Source organism: Watersipora subatra, chromosome 10 (assembly GCF_963576615.1).
Source record: "Watersipora subatra chromosome 10, tzWatSuba1.1, whole genome shotgun sequence".
Classification (NCBI taxonomy): domain Eukaryota; kingdom Metazoa; phylum Bryozoa; class Gymnolaemata; order Cheilostomatida; family Watersiporidae; genus Watersipora; species Watersipora subatra.
Genome location: NC_088717.1, coordinates 11,719,121 through 11,736,464, shown reverse-complemented (window position 1 = coordinate 11,736,464; position 17,344 = coordinate 11,719,121). Strand labels below are relative to the sequence as shown.

At 33.9% G+C, this 17,344-nt stretch overlaps 2 protein-coding genes across 3 annotated transcripts in view; both read left to right on the top strand.

Annotated features, from left to right (window-relative positions):
* Positions 1–11,698, top strand: part of LOC137406626 (C-Jun-amino-terminal kinase-interacting protein 4-like) — a 70,238-nt gene extending 58,540 nt beyond the window's left edge. For both annotated transcript variants that reach the window (XM_068093236.1, XM_068093237.1), the window contains 5 exons: positions 978–1,085; positions 2,636–2,813; positions 4,091–4,173; positions 6,047–6,067; positions 10,828–11,698. In XM_068093236.1, coding sequence (XP_067949337.1) covers positions 978–1,085; positions 2,636–2,813; positions 4,091–4,173; positions 6,047–6,067; positions 10,828–10,916 — 479 coding nt within the window. In that variant the 3' untranslated portion in view covers positions 10,917–11,698. The remainder of the gene's footprint in view (positions 1–977; positions 1,086–2,635; positions 2,814–4,090; positions 4,174–6,046; positions 6,068–10,827) is intronic.
* Positions 11,699–13,833: 2,135 nt separating this feature from the next.
* Positions 13,834–17,344, top strand: part of LOC137406780 (potassium voltage-gated channel unc-103-like) — a 147,569-nt gene continuing 144,058 nt past the window's right edge. Inside the window, exon 1 of the mRNA XM_068093393.1 lies at positions 13,834–13,933. Within this exon, the coding sequence (XP_067949494.1) occupies positions 13,834–13,933 (100 nt within the window). The remainder of the gene's footprint in view (positions 13,934–17,344) is intronic.

Here is a 17,344-nt window from a genome sequence, read left to right as displayed (position 1 = left end):
AACTCCGTGTGGCAGGTCAGAAATTTGGTACGAATCGAATTTCCCAGATTAGTTGAAATTGCACGATACGTGTGGCCTTACCTTTACTCCGTTGTGTTGTAGGTGCCAAATATGTGGAAAAGTGATTACAAGCTCTTAAAAGCTCAAAAACGGAAAGCCACTGTAGATTGGAATCCGTTTATTTCTCTGACGTAGTCATGACAGTTTGGTTATTGTCTTGTCACATGATGTTCTCACGCGAATTGAAAGGTTAATAAAAAGCTCAATATTAAACTTATCGTAGCACTAGTTTATGACAAACACTTCATGTTTTTCCGAAGACCCCGTATCAAATATAGATGCTCGCTACTTTACAGTTTTGTTTCGGCTTGATCAAATCGTCAAGTCGTAATCTGATCATGTGACCCAATACTTTGCAAATCATTTTTGCAGCACTTTTCGATTATCACAGGTGACCAACAGGCTCGTCTTGATTATCAGACAATGATATGTACTCCTTCGCGGTAAGGTTAAAAAATTAAATGATTTTTTACGGTGAGTTATAAGATATCACTGCTAAAAGTGACAGCATTACAATGACGATAAAATAGACGCGTAAGAACAATAGACATGGTTTTATTGAATGTGTGAAGTATATTTGTGAAAATATTTCGACGAGTAAGGTTGCATGAAATTGTAAACAGAAACCATCTACCACAACTACATCCCATTTGAGCCGTTTTGGAAAAAGAATCCACACTACAGCGTTCTCGTATTGCTGCGATTAACTGTTCATTTTTTAGCTTTTAAGAGCTTGTAATCACATTCTCACATATTTGGCACCTACAACACAACAGAGTAAGACATGGTAAATCTTTTGATATCAAATAACTGTAATGTGAATTTTGTTGCAAGTCAACCTTTAAGTCGTTTAAGCTGAAATCATATAACAATTCACCCCTTTTACAATGTTACCTGTGATTGGACATGGGTTTCAGTTGAAGACAAACGTGGGCTGTCTCGTGTTACTTCGCTCGAGCTATCTTGCAACAGGCTATGGATCGGCACAGGAAATGGCATCATCATATCAGTTCCCCTCACTAAAGGTTTGTACCAATATTTCTGGATGCTGGTGAGCCTTGACTTTGCGCGGATAAAATGCTTAGTAGCTAAACTCTACAGCTGTTATGAACATTTGCCTTGACAATTGATGACCATTTTGCAAGGTCAGGTCAATGTTAAGGTCGTTGTAAAGTCAGACATAGTAGGTGTTTTTAGTTTTATCCAACTATGGATTAGCATTTGCTTCCAATTTCCAACTAGAGGCTTGTCGACCCTCAATTGTTTGTACTAACACAGGCTTGGCCAGGTTTGGACATGGAAAGTGTTCGGGCATTGAAAATCGAATACAGTACTACTGTACATTAAAGACCTTATATTGTCTCACACTCATACTCTTAGGCTACAATCAGGGCTGTATCCTTCTATACTGCAGCTACTGCCATGGCTACTCTTAGGCTACAATACGATACAGTAAAATATGAACCCTTTGACAGGTGTAACGATGTCTATGTCATGAACATTATTGTCACCTGGGTTAGCATTTTTTTAAATGGCTCAAAGCCAAACTTTGATCATTGTATCACCTACTTTCATAGAGATCTAAATTACCTTTATTAGCATTTGTCTTAACATATGAATTACCTCTACGAGCGGTTGCGTTAGCATATCATTTGATTACAATAACCGTGTAAAGTTTGAGAATTAGTTGGCTCTACATCCAGATAGTTTCCAAGTTCTCCAATTTTCGAAGTAGCGCAATTTTATATGTGAAGGTAAGCAGGTTCAAAGTAAAATTATGAGCCAAAGTAAAATTATGAGCAAAATGTGAATGAATATAAAAATAATATATAAATATTTTAAGTTAGTTTATATAATGACTAATGTTATGGTAGAATATGTTACACTGCATATCACTATAGCCCTTCTACCTCCTTTCCATCTGTGTCTTCATTATTCAAACCTACACTTCAATTTGCAGTACTTTATGTATTTATTTATAAATTATTTATAAATTTGTTAATTTATTTCAAATTTTAAACATGCTAAATTTATTAATTATAAATTATTTATTAATTTAATGTTTGGCATTTCACTTGTACAACGCATTTCTTTTATTGTTGTGTATTTTTCTGTGGCGTTTAATTATTATTTTCTCGTACTCTTATAGTAATATTTGATTTGACAGATTTTTTAACATAAGAAGCTAAATCCCATAATAAAATAAATTCCTATTTACATGTTGCACTGAATATACTAGAGTAGGTAGTACTAAAATTACTGCTATTGGTAATACTACTTGTCAAAGTATCACTAGTACTTTGACTAGTGCTTTGGCAAGCACTATTACTATTGCTAGTAATAGTGCTCATACTAATGCTGTAATACTACTCAAAAGGTAAAAATGGAAGTTGTCCGCCTTTACACAATTGAAACTACCCTAGTTGAGTGGAGTTTCAAGTAATTGATGACAACTCCTATAACATTGATCTGACCAAGACGAACTTGGATTATTTATGATTTTAGTGAAGTTTTTTTATCTTTCCAATTTATGTATATACCTCCTTCTGTTCACTGATTGGTGAATATTTTGTAGAAAGCCAACAGGACACGAGCAAGGCTGTTGATATCCCTAGCAAGGAGAAACCACCAGGGGGAGCTGTTAGAGTATATTCAGATGCTCAAGGAGATGATGTAGCGCCAGCAACATTCGTTCCTTACTGTGACCTCTCTTTGGCACAGCTCAGTTACCACGGACATAGGGATTGCATCAGGTACTGATGGCAGCTAGCTATACATTATGTATGCATTGTAAAACCTACACACCAAATTGACATTGAAAAAGTTTTTTGGCAAAAGCAAAAAATGTCATTGCTGTTTGGCTTGTTTCTTGACCCTTTAGGTTGTTAGTAAGTTTTCAGTGGACAACAGAGGATAAAGTTTTGCAACAGTTTTTTTTTTGTATTATTTGGATCTGAGTTTTAGGATGTGTTTCCTGACCTCTCTTTATAAGATGACAAAGTCTTTTAACTTCATTCGGGGTGTATGTTTTTGACAAAGACAGCAAGGTTTTTGTCAAAAACATACACCTGAAAATAAAGTTAAAAGGTGTTTGTGTATGAGATTGAGATATGAAGAGTATGATGGGTGACACAAACTGGAGAAATAATTAGCGAATTCACTGCAGCTGCTAGCATTGACTGTATTTTCACTTCTCGTTTTAGCAGTGAATATGCTTTCAAATGAAACTCTAAATGCACTGGGAAAATTTAGTTTAAGTTATATTAAAAACCTCTTCATTTTCAAATAATATTACACTAGAATTTGAACGTTTCTCAAATCAAAATTGTTAAAAACAAATACTAAAAGAATATACAAAAAATATTGAGTTTCATATCTAAAAAGTGAAGGACAAAAAATTATGTTTGTTTGGTTGTTACAATTTGATTTGTGGAGCATTTGTTGTTAAGTTGGCTCCGGTACTAGCGTTTAGTCAAGGCTCACAGTTCACCTCATTACAACCTTTAGATTATTAGTAAGCTTTCAGTGGACAACAGAGGATAAAGTTTTGCAACAGTGTTTTTTATCATTTGGATATGAATTTTAGGTTCTGTTTTTTGGCCCCTCTTTATTTGACATGCCATCAATTGTTAACTTTTTTCGTTGGATTTCTTAAAAAGAATAATTAGTCTCCACGGTACTAAGAACTACACTAGTGATGAGATTAAGAAAAATTTTTGCAAAGCATTCGCAAATGTTTTAAATAATTTGTGGAATGGATAGCTCAATCAATCTATGGCTTTCGACGTTACAGGTATCTAGCTATCTGGTTCACTTGACCTATGAAGTGGGGTGTTTTTTTCACTTGTATCACCTCTGCTAATTGGTTTGAACTCAATGTGTTATCTCATTACTCTGTTCTATCATCGGCTATTTCCTTGTACCGTTCCGAAAAAACACATGATAATTCCAACAGATTTAAATAACAAACTTCTTGTTTAATCCACAAAGAAGGCAAACCGACTGCTTGACCTTTAATCTACCTTGGCAGGTTTTTCTCAACAATTGCTGGCAATAGCAAGGATACCAGTCTTGTCATGTCTGGCGGGGAGGGATACATTGACTTCAGAGTTGGTAAGTTTTCACTGAACATTTAACGGATGGTAGAGCCCAGCTATATAAATCCACACAGTGTCATCCCATCCTGCTGCGCTTTCTCAGGGCTGAAATATTCACTGAACACTGCAGTCATTTCCTCGCTGGTTGTTTACAATTTTAACGAAAGTTTTCTCTGTAGAAAAACTAGTACAACTGCATCCCCAAAGTGTGTTTCCTCCTCTCGTTTTTGGCTTAGTTTTAAAGAATAGAGAAACAATTTGTTTCAATTTTTTTAGTTTTTTTTAATAATTTTATTTGCATGCAATTCAAGCTTGGCATGTGTTAGTACGATGTTGCCAGTAACTAAAAGGGTGTTAAAAGAGACGTTGGCAGCATAATGATTTTCATTGTATTATTGGCAGCATTATTAGTAATTGCAAAAGCTCAGCAGTGCAAATGAAATACCTAGTCCTAATGTGCAGAGTTGTCTTCTCAAACAACAATTTATTTATTCTTTTAGCATGAGTTTTACCCAAAAAGGAAGCCTTTTTTTCTGAGCAATTTTTAGCTTATTTAGTATTATATTTCTAGTACATTTCTTGTTGACAATTCCTGTTGGCATTTCCTTTGACTGTTTTAATTCGAAAATCTTTTACATCTTCAGCGTATTTACCTGGACTACCGTGAGTGTTTATACAGTTTCAAACTGTCTTTATTAGAATAAAAATAAAATGTGTAAACCATTAGTTATAGGTCACAACGACTGCATCAACGACATTCTAATCAATCTACCAGCGCTGTGTCCAAGTAATTTGTCACAAATGGTTGACCAATAACAAATAGTAATCGTTTTTAGCGAGTACGCATTTTATAATTGTTTATATCTGTTACTTGCATCATCATTTCCTTTTTGGATGCTTTGGTCTTGTAATACTTCAGTTCAAAAAGGAAACAACTGTGCAACATTATTCAGTATTTTCACTGGTTTTTCGATAACACACTTTATCAGCAAATCGCCAAGATAGAATAACTCCTGCATCAAGCATGGTTCATAAAACTATGAATTGCATGCTTGAGAGGATTTTTTAAGAGATTGGACTCTAAGACACAAGTCGTCATTTCCTAATGTTAACGTAGCATGATAACACTATGTTGTTTTCAGCTAATGCAAACACCTCTTTGTGTTAGTTCTGAAAAGCTCTCATATATTGTTATTATAGTTAGACTGGTTCAAAGGAATGTATTGTTAGTATTACATGTAAGATGTTAGCAGAATCTCTTTTTAACATTAGTGTAGCTAATAAAAGCCTAATTGTCATTAGTATTTCTTGCTAATGTAATCAATATTTTCCAAATACTTTTATAAAAAACAATGTAATAATTGCATGCAGTATGAGAAGAAAATTTTGATTTGTTCAAGCTAGAAAATTGGGAATTTAAATCTGCTGTCCTCGCTTGGTTATTTTATGAGTTTTCTCATTCTAAATAAATTCAGGTATATTGTGTTGCAAATAAAATGCCCCATTGTTAGATTGACTGAAAAATTTTATCGTCGTAAGACATACTTCGAGTTATACAGTCTGTCAGTTACTCAATTTGTTTGTGTGAACATTCTCTGACACGTCTCGAGCCGCTGTCTCACCAGTCAGTTTTTTCAGCTGATTTAGAAAGGTGATAAACTTTTTCATTTCTGAATATAACGCTGCAGTTTTCACTTCTTCACTTAACATTTATTTCTCAAGTTTATTGAGATGAAAATATTCAGAGATTATTAGCATCCAGTATGCTATGCTTGTTGCTGGGCGTGATACAGCATGTAGATTGTTCTGTAGATATGCATTTACCATAGTGCTCTGTATTGTAATCTAGCTGCCTTTTGCTTGTCATGGACCTTTCTAATGCTTGGTAGCTTTGGAAAAGCTCATATCAGGTAACGCTATGTTATTTCAGGCATGCTAACAGTTTCATAAAACTCAATGCTGCCGGCTATCTTCCTCACTTCCTGTTAATGTGGCGCTGCCATTTCACTATTAGCTGTAGCGTATTTCCGTTTTTAAATGCAGTTTAATCCCTGACTTTTGAATTTAAGCACCCACATCCATTGCATCATTTTCGCAAGACTTCGCTAATTTAAACCTCGCTGCTTGAACAGCTTTCCATTGCTATCCTGATGATACAGCATCACGGTACTCAATCCCTGTTCTTTTAATTCCTTCCTTTCTCCATCGCATTCTTTTAGTTCTCTCACTCCGTTGCTTGTGTCTTAGTGTCCCGTTTATTTCAGCATTCTCCTCATGATGGTTTTATTGCATAACATATTTCTAGCTCAACCTTTACTAATCTCTTTTTACTGCCTTTTTTGTCAAATAATTGTTTGTATTATTTTTAATTCAACATCGCATATAGCATACCATAAAAATTATACATGTATGAATATAGGGGTTGGGTGTGGAGGTTGTCCTCACTTTTTACTAGCTGCATCCTTATCATTTTGAAACTGGTGTTAAAAATTGACAAACTTATCAAAGTATAAACATAGTTTGATGTTTTTTACAAATCTTTTATAAAATTATTTTCAACCAAAAATATAGAACTCACAGATTTATTATAGTCCAATAACCCTGTGAGAAATTTTTTAATTGGGCTCAACAGACATTGAACTGGTGGAACCAGTGGTCCTTGTCTGACCCGAACTACCGACCTACTGATCATAAGTAGATGTCCTAACCATTGAACCACGTCTGCTCCTACCATAAATAGTGTTGGAAATGTTTGAAGATTGTATTTTTATACGAGAAAATAGTTTTTTTTGCTATGTGTGGTTCACTTGTCATAGATGTCATATCGGCTTCATATAACATATGCACTGTCTTGTTAGTTATAGAAAGCTGCACAGCAGGTAATTCTATGTAATTTCAAAAATACTAACATTTGCAGATGCATTGTCCCTGTGGTCTTTTAACACTAGCACTACTTGTGATATGCCTTTTAGTACAAGCGATACCTAATGGCTCCATAGAGTTATTGTCTTCAAGTGTGAACCTATTGGAAAAATGTGATGACAGAGATTTCATGTTCATTGCGTTTCCATGACCTGGTAATACCAGAAGCTTTGTTACCTGAAGTGTTGGAGTTGTTTATACTTTCACAATGAAAAATTCATTGGAATCCATATACAGTGCAAGTCCAAACCATTGGAAGATCATTTATAATCAATATACTGATATTGATTATAAATAAACTTATATAATGAACAACTTAAATGAATAATTGTTCCCTTGCAAGTTGATCTGAAGATTTGGTAGTTGAAAAAAGTCAATTTCAAAAGAGCATTTTGTGGATAGAATTGCAATGTTTCAATTGAATGGCTTCTAGAACCATAAATATGGTAGATATGGATTCTTATGTAGGGCAGACAACTCCATTTTTAAAAATAACCCCAAAAATTGTTCTCCCCTTTTCTGTCTAGATAACAACAGTAACTTATAAAAACGGAGTAACTGTAGCAAAACTCGTTTCAAATATTCAGGGAGAAATTCTAGCAATCCTCAGTTAAGGAAAACCTTTTCATAATCGTTCCCAAACAGCTAATTGTCAGTATTTGTTATGCTTATCAAAAACATCTTCGTCCTCCGTGTCCGCCTCTACGCTTTACATATGGCAACTTGCCAGATAGAAAGGCAATTTCAAAGCTTAAAGTAATAAATGTTTAGTCCCTAGAGAGTAATATTGACTGAATCATCTCTTTGTTGTTACAACTAGTCAATGTTCAACTCAGTATCCGCATGTCGATATGTGCCAGTCCTTTGCGAGCAAAGCTTATTATTTAGAGCTGTTGTGTCTTGACGAACATGCATTCGTAAAGAGTTATAAGAATAAATTATATTTTGTCTAAGTTAAACCTCCAACCTGAAACCTTTCAAATTTTTTCCGTAGGTAATTAATTACACACATTAAAACTCTGGACTTACATTAAACCACGTAAAAAGATAATATAAAAACAAATATATGTGAAGTAACAAGTTAATAAATCAAAAATTCACCCTTGAGACAAAGCTAAGTGTAGCCTTAGTGATACAGGACAGGGATGATGTGTAGGTAGAGAGAGTGATAGAGATACCGAGCAATTCTAAACTTGCCTACGTGAACCTTTAATTAACGTAATTTACTTATATGTTTGTTTTTTTACATTTACGGTAATTATAATTTTCACTCAGTGTTTCACTTTCAAACCTTCGGTGGTTTAACAGACATTTTCTCAAGTTTAAATTGAATGTTTACTCAGATTGACAAGTTGATACATTGAAAAAGTTTAACACTGAGGCATTCATAAATCAGGTTGACTATGTTATGACAGCAGTAGATTTGTGATCAGCAGTATGTTAGTAAACCATCACATTGATGACAGACTGAGGAGGGTAAATTTTAAATCACTTTTATATTAAAATGTCAGGTTATTACTGTATGTTGTAAGCAGGTTAATATATAATATCAAGTTATTATGGTAAGGAGAATGGAGGTTAATATATAATATCAAGTTATTGTTGGATGGAGTAAGGAGGCTAGTATATAATATTAAGCTACTATTGTATAGAGTAAGGAGGTTAATATATAATATCAAGTTATTATTGTGTGGAGTAAGGAGGTTAATATAAAATATCATGTTATTATTGTATAGAGTAAGGAGGTTAATATATAATATCAAGTTATTTTTGTATAGAGTAAGAAGGTTAGTATATAATATCAAGTTATTACATTCAGCAGGTTAATCTATAATTGGTTTTGGATTAGATCTAGGCATGAAGAAGTTATTACTGTATAAGTCGTTAAAAGTTCTCAAGTCATAGTAGTAATATATTATATGTTGTATATAGTATTAAACACTTGAGCTACATTATGTTTGAATATCCCCAAGGGAAAAAATTTCCATTTTAATATTTTTATTCACTTTTTGTATTGCTACTGTATTTTTCTTTCTTTGTCAATATCAGGCTCTCTATATATGTCTAGCATAATCACATGTAATCATCTGTCCTGCTAGTTAAATGCAATCTGTACTTTCTGATTAAATTATGCTTATTCACCCCTTTCCCTCCCCATCCACTTTAAAAGTACTCGGCCACGTCTCATCTGGTAGTCTCTACTAGTCTTCTTATCTCCTGTAAACTTTAATCTAAATTTCTACCATTAGAGAGACTATCGCTTGCCCTTCTATTATTTTTAACCTGATTTTTCTACTAATAAACTTTGCTTGGCACACTTGACTTCTAGATTAGCATTGTCTGCATTTTGCAATACGGAAGATGTTATGCTCTATATCCGGTATTCTAGTTACTCAACTTACCCTTAGCCGGTAAATACAACAGTTGAGAGAATCAAACATCGTTATACTCTTTTGATGATACGACTTGGATATGTATATCAGCTTACCAACCTTTTTCTTTTGGTATATCCTCTTGTATATCATCTGAGCTGCCTTTATTCGCTGTCTATATGTGCTTAAAGATTCCTCTTTCACTGCATGGATTAATGCAAAAATGGGAAGATGTAAATTTTCAAGGTATTTTTAAAACATCTTTTTAGAAGAGAAAATCTAATGGAGAGTCATTCCAAATGTGGAAATTGTGCTTTTTATGTGCTTTATATGACACTTGATGCAAATTTAAGACCAGGTTGTGTAACTACGGTAGAAAATGTTTATATAGAATATGTTCAAGTATGAAGATTTCAAGTCTAAAGAGACTATCGCTTTAATTTTAACTCATCGATGTAAACACTTAGTTGCCGCCTAACGATCCGAACACATCTTGTTTAACAGCATTATAATATTTATTCAGTAGCTGCTTATCTTGGAACATAATTCTTTTTATATCATCGATCATATTTATGTTAGAAAATGTGGTACGCAATTTTTTTTATTGTGTGACAAAGTTCATCTAGTACTTGTTCAAAGAGACAACGACTCCTCTAGAGATGGAAAGGCAGTGAGTGTTACCTGAAAGTGCCTGGACTGGTCTAAGATAATAATCTGATGGAAGTAATGGAACTAGATGAAATGATCATCACTTGCCTGAATTTGTGCTTGGCTGTCTCAACTGCTGTCTAAGTGAACCCAAACAATTGACTAAATATTTATTAAATTCACTAAATTTAACGTTTCTAAATTTAGTAAAATTAAATTACCATGTTATTTTCTGTCATATTTATGGTATACGGTCTTAAAAAACATTTAAATGATATGGTTTTAAACCATGTAAGTGCAGTGAGGCTATAATTATATGGTTTTAAATAATATAATTACAACCTCATTAGATTATGAGGGAAAACAGCTAAACCACATGTAGTCATGTTTTTAATAATTTCATGCCATCTATATATATATATATAAATCTTAATGTTTGTGTGTCTATTATTCTGTTATTCTGTAAATCAGTGTGTCCGGTTATAGCTATTTTCTGTGCAAATACTTTTTTATTATCCGAGCAATGTCGGGTATTCAACTAGTATCAATAGAACATAAGTCACATAAATCACGAATGTGCTTTTTTACCAAGGTTCCTAATTGTTTGAAATCGCTTTTTTACAAACTTTCAAGAAGCTGTGTTATGTTCAAGACCAACTTTTGTTTATTGATCATTATGTTGTCTTGCAAATTTGTTTTCATTGGTCTTCATTCTTTAATATGTTTAGGAGACGAGGAGCCGGCTCAGGATGAGCAGAGTCCAGCTTTCTGGAGTCATCTAATAGTCTGGGAAGTTAGTAACCATCCATCCACGTGATAACTCTACCCAGCATGCATTGGATGGGTCATTTGAAAAATCCTACTCGTCTTTTGGCTGGAAAATTGCTCAGCGGATGTTACTCTAGTAGTGACTCTTGCCAAATTTTGCCATTAGCGCATTTTGCTTGTTAGATTTAATTTCGATATTGACATTATATTCACATTTGTCATAGTTGGTGTAAGGTCATAACCTTGGTCATTAATTTCCTTCATTTTCAGTGCTTAATACAGCAGTGCTTAGTGCAGTAGTGCTTAGTGTAGTAGTGCTTAGTGCAATAATGCGTTAATTCTTCAGTTTAATCTACGTGACATCAAACATGCTTTACCATTTTTACTATCAATTGATTGGATTTTCCCTATCTCTAGGCTTCTGGAATATTATTTTTAAACACTCTCCTTCTAGCTGACCAATACCACAATCTTTGGTATATAATTCAGTTCGCTATCTGTCATGATGCGACTGTTAGTGTAACAGTATCTCTATTGCAGCTCCGCTTCAGCTATGTAGTATTTATTAAGACTGCGTCTTTAATGCTAGTATATCTATGTAATTATTATTGACAGATATTTTTGTGATGAAGGGTTACGAGGCATTTGCTTTTGGGGATGAAGTCAATGTAGTGCAATTAGCTATGGTTAGCTATGCTGTAATTCCCTACACTTATTGGACTCATCTCTCTTTGTAGGCAGTCCCGAGGTTTTATCAATTGTAACAACTGATGTTTTGAAGCATATGTTTTGCTAGATAATGAAATTAATAGTACAATAATATATTTTTATACTGTAATGGTATGATTGTTTGTTGGACAAATGCAAACTTCATCTTTTGGCTTATTTTCAAATTCACATATTCTGCACTTGAAAGGGTGAATACCCGAAAGGGTAAATACCTGAAAGGGTAAATACCTGAAAGGGTAAATACTCGAAAGGGTAAATATCCGAAAAGGTAAATACCTGAAAGGGTAAATACCCAAAATGGTAAATACCTGAAAGGGTAAATACCTAGTAAATGTAATCTGTTATAGACCTAAGAGACCAGATCACACCTACTAGTTTAATCATAATGTCAAGGTTGTTTCTCCTTCTCTGTATTGTCTTTGAACTGTGGAACAGTTTTCATAATCTTCACATTTTCAACCTCCCTCATATCTTGTTCACTTTTTTCATTCACGCTGGAAACTACATGTAAGAGAAGGTTTGTCAACTCTCTTGTCATTTTTATCTATTGATATGTCATGCCTGGCCTGAAAACCTGTTGAAACTGAGCAAGAGCCTTTTACAATTAGTATATCTGTATTGTAGGTTAGGGTAAACAGTGTTCCGTTATGCCCACGCTGCTTTGTTATCCCTGTACTCTGAGCATTGATTGGTTAAATGCACAGCTCTAACCCATAGAATTGCCAGTTGCTGCTATCATTGGCTTGATGTAGTGTTCAAGTATTGAAAAGTTGTCATATTCAGTCACAAAATTCAAATATTCACAAGTTAATTGAACATGCTGACAGGTCAATTTGTCAGGAGCTAAAACTTAATAAGACCTCAAATATAGGAAATATGTGTATAGTGGACCTTAGCAGTTTACAAATCACATTTTTATGAAGTTTTTTTGGAACAAACTGTATTCAGTGTTGTGTCATTAGACGCAGTTTATCAACAGCGATTTTTGACTTCCTACACGTACCTCTTCAAAGTGTGCATAAAAATGTCTTTCCTGGACTGTGATGGGTAATCACAGATGCCTACACGGGTACCCATATACTTGGAGTTGTCCTTTTTCTATCACTAACAAGGTAAGTTATGGCATACACAGGAGCAGAAGAGACAATTTCATTCGTGTCAATCACCATGGTGAGCATCAGTGGCTTATTTTTGTATGCTTGACTCATTTTCAATTCAAATTGCTTGATTATGCAAGTCTAAAAATTATTGTTTAGGAATAAATTTTACACATCTAGTAATCCATGAAACAACAGTTGTCAATTGGCAGGATTTCTCTGTAATATATTTCTATTAAAATGTTTGAGAAAAAAATTGTGTTTTCCTATTCGCGCTGGTAATGCTATATATATTTGTCATATAATTGACTGATTGGAATTATGATACATAATATGTAAAAGTAATTGTGTAAAATGTCTGCTGTCGCAATGGAAATCATGTCATTTTCCTCCAGGTCTTTTCTGCCGCGCTTTTTTCTCTCATTCTTTGTCAGTGCTTAACATTTTAGCATGTTTTTGTGCATTATTTTTTGTTTTTTCGCTATCTTACCACATTACATTTTTTGGTGAATTTTCCTTCAATGGCGACATCCCTGGGTTAGGATATTGTTTTAGTCTCATAGTTTGTAGTAAAAACTAAATTTAACTGCCTTTTGCCATTGTGAACACTTTACCTCCTCATTTCACTGCTCAATGAGGGTGGAGTCAATACTCGCATCATAAAATGTCAACTGTAGCTGATGTTTGGACAGACTTCAAGTTTTCATCTAGTAGTTCTACATGTTTTTCATATATTTGTGATAAAAATCAAACTTAACTTTTTTACTCAATTTTTTTTCATAAATTCCTCTGGTCAACATTAAATTAATAACTTACTCCATTAAATTTTTTCTAATTTATAATCGAACCAAAAAAATATTACGCAGTTGATGTGTCAGCAAACGTAATAATAATGTATCATACTCTTCAGGTTTTTTATAATAATGATGTTACACTGTGAATGCCTGAGTCATCTAAATAATGTGCCTCACAACTCTGTGTGTAACACGCAGCTTTCCTTGAATGTCTTTCCTCATGCTAGATACATGGTCAGAGGAGTTAAAAGCTTTTTATTTGACAACTCTTGGCATTTATGCGCAAATTCTGTTTTCACTCATGGCCGATTCAATGAAGATGTCTATTGTGAGGACATTAGTAATGATGGCATTGATGGCAATGAAGATAATGGTGGCAACGCTGCACAATTTGGTTTTAGAGAATAAGAGGGCTGATAACATTGTCCAACTCAAGATAAGACAAGGTAACGGCGTATAAAATGATACATAATTTCTATAAATTGTTAGCCATGTCTTACCTATTTCTCAGCCGATATGATGGCATGATAGACAAGGCGTTTGTCAACCAACAATCTTGTATGTTCTTCATCTTGTTAAAACCGATCATAGTAACTGTACCATCACTTCAGACCTGTTACACCACTCTTACTTTATTGTTCAAGCTCTTTTAGGTCCCTGACTCAAGCAAAATAAGGTTATTATTATGGAAAGCAAAAACGGCACGTTACGAAAATCACAGCATAATTGCTCTATAACGACACATCGTAAACCAGAACAACAAGATATGTAAACATCATGGTTAACTTTGACAGATGAATGAATGTGACTCAGTACTAAAACTATCACAGATGATATATCATAAAACCTGTAATTGAATGCCACCTCCAGTAATGGAAAGGTTGAAAAACAGAGCGCCATGGTGCTCAAATAGAGGTTCTACAGTAGCTAATGAAAATCCTAACTCTGCTACATAACATTTATGAGGAATGAGCAAGTTCACACATTCCATCGAACATAATCAGTTGAGAGGCTAGTCACTCATTGTTCAATAGAAGTTACTATCCTCCAATCACACAACTGTAGTATTCACCTATCAAATGTTGATTTGTATCTAATCTGTTTCCATTTTTTAAAAAAGGATTTTGGATAGGAATTTCTGATGCAAGGAAACAAGGAAAGACATGTTATTTGCTTGCGCATTAGATCATATAAGTATATATAGCTTCAAAAAGCCTGTTTTCATATTTCCAATGCAGATAGAAATGGGAGATTCTGCTAGTATTATTGTGTTATTGTAATATTTTAACTTGTTTGACAAAAAAGATTTTGTGCTGATACTGAACATGACTGACTTGGATACTATTGCAATAGCTATGCAGCTCCCATTGACAGAGAGTATGATACCAATAGGCTCAGTTTTTTAAAACTGGTACCTAAAATTTTGGGCTTGATAACCATGTACCCTTACTTACATGTACATATTGATAGTTGGTTTGTTTGTTTGTTTTATTTATTTCAATGAAAAAGTACATAACAGTAAAAAATACAAAAAAAGTGCAATGAAAACCAAGCATAGTCTGTCAATGTGCTGGACTCTGGTCAGCAGTTGGTTAATTAATTTAAATGAAAAGAAAACTACGCAGTGACTACTCAAATTAATTGAGAAAAGAATAAAATTCGTTTGTTAGTCTAACTTTAACAAAGCAGAAATTTTGCAGAAAAGAATATGACATGATAATAATATATTAATCATAGTATAAGGTTGTGCTAGTACGTAGGTAGTCAGTTACATACCTATAATAATAGTAAGTCACACTTGTTATTGACCTCCATTATTCTTCTTGCGTAAGATTATTGATTATGAATTGTTTGACAAGAGAATTACTCCAGATCAAATTGGTGGTGTCTATTCTGTAATTATTTTCAAAAAAGTCTCTAGACATTTTTGCTGTTACGCTTCATTTAATTAGAAAATGACAAAATAATTTTGTGCGCTGAGTTAATGAGTTTGTTTGCTGAGGCATTCCTGTGAGTTGTGTTTTCAATAAATTGTGTTTAATAGATGAGACTGTAGCAAAAGTGATTACAAGACAAATAAGGGGACAATGTATTGATCAGCGTGAATTAGTGTTTATACTCAGACTATTGTTTTTAATATTTTCATACAGCCTTTTCTATGATTATTAGCTATAATGGATTGTAAGCATTTATCATAGACAATCGACGGGGCTTGATTTTTTTAACTAAACACATTATGTCCATGTCTATTACCTTGTTAGTGCTTTTGTATATTTTATTATGTCTTTGTGATAACATTTTGAAGCATTTTAGAAATCAGTTGGACAATAGAGTTTTTTATATTTTCAATGAAAAAGTGTATTTTACAAGCTAAAAAGTGACATTATTTTATTTTCAGTTATCTAGACATACGAAAGTAATTAAATGGTTCTAATAGTTGCTATATAGGCTGAATATATATATAAATATATAAATTAAATATTGTTTAGAACACTCTATAAACGCGTTGTCAGCAGTGCATAAATGTACATTGCACAAAATACAAATAAAAAATAAATACACTTTAACGTAAATCAGATGTGTGTGATGTTCTATTTCCTAAAAACTGCAAAAATGTTCACAAAATCTGTTTTATGCTTCTATGGTGAAATTAGTGGCTTCTATTTTAAACCTTCGTGCCTTGTTTTTGTTCCAAAAGTTTTTGTTTTAAAAGTTCCAACTCAGCCTGGTTTAGTTAGGTGATAGTAGATGTACATTGAAGGTTACGTCATTCTGTGATATGTTCACCAATGCGATAAAGTTCTATGCATTAATGTTGGGCACCATAATCAGCGGGCTGTAGCATAACACCTTCAAAACTACAAGCACATTGGAGATCTTAGGCTATTCTGCCATTTATGGGAAATTGATTAATTTCTCGCGTAATATCATTTTTATTCCACCGAAAGCTGAGTTACTAAAGATCTAAGTCGACATTGTTCTGTTTCCCTAGTCAAGTGAGCAACCACTTAGAGACAAGTAATACTTTGATGGACTGACTTACAAATGTCAAAGGATTGAATCTTTAAAGTATTTCACTGCCTCATGTAATCACCGACCGCAAAAAATTGCAAACAAATTTGTTTTAACAACTATGTATGACAGGTGAACTCTCATAAATCCTTGCTACTTGTGTTGACATGATGCTAACGAACCTTCCTCATGCCAAAGGCATTGATTGAAAATATAATCCTATTAGTGCATCTACAAAGCTTCAAGATAACCTACCGGCTAACATGTAAAATTGGCTGCCATTATTAGCTGCTAAGTGAGTAATGTTATCCTAAACCAATCACCACGACAAACGTCGCTACCGACGGTAGGAGTCAGAATCTGAATATGCCGCCTGCTGTTGATGGAACTGGATTTGTCATAAGACAGATTCAATTATAAAAGGCGAGGCAGTCATTTGTCTCACTCAGCCTATTATGCCAGTGTAAAAGACGCTGCTCGGTCTTTCACTGCAAACTAGCTAACTCCCCTTTTTCAGCCTCAGAAATAATCACGCATGAGAGTAGAGTGCTTTAGTATATATTTGCATATAACTGGCACAGTCGCAGCCAAGGGCTACTCTGCCATCCCAGAAACAGCGACAACCCTTTATATGCTTGGCCTAGGACAATAATAAGCATTACATAAATTAGTGTGGTCAAACTCGTGATGGCGATTACATAAATTGAGGCAAGATGTTGCACAATACACAAGGAACACAATAATAAACAACTAAACACAGATAAACATGCAACTACGGCTACGAAGATTACTAAAATAAAGTACAGGTTTTTTTTCAATGTAGCTATGTCGCTATAGCGACCACA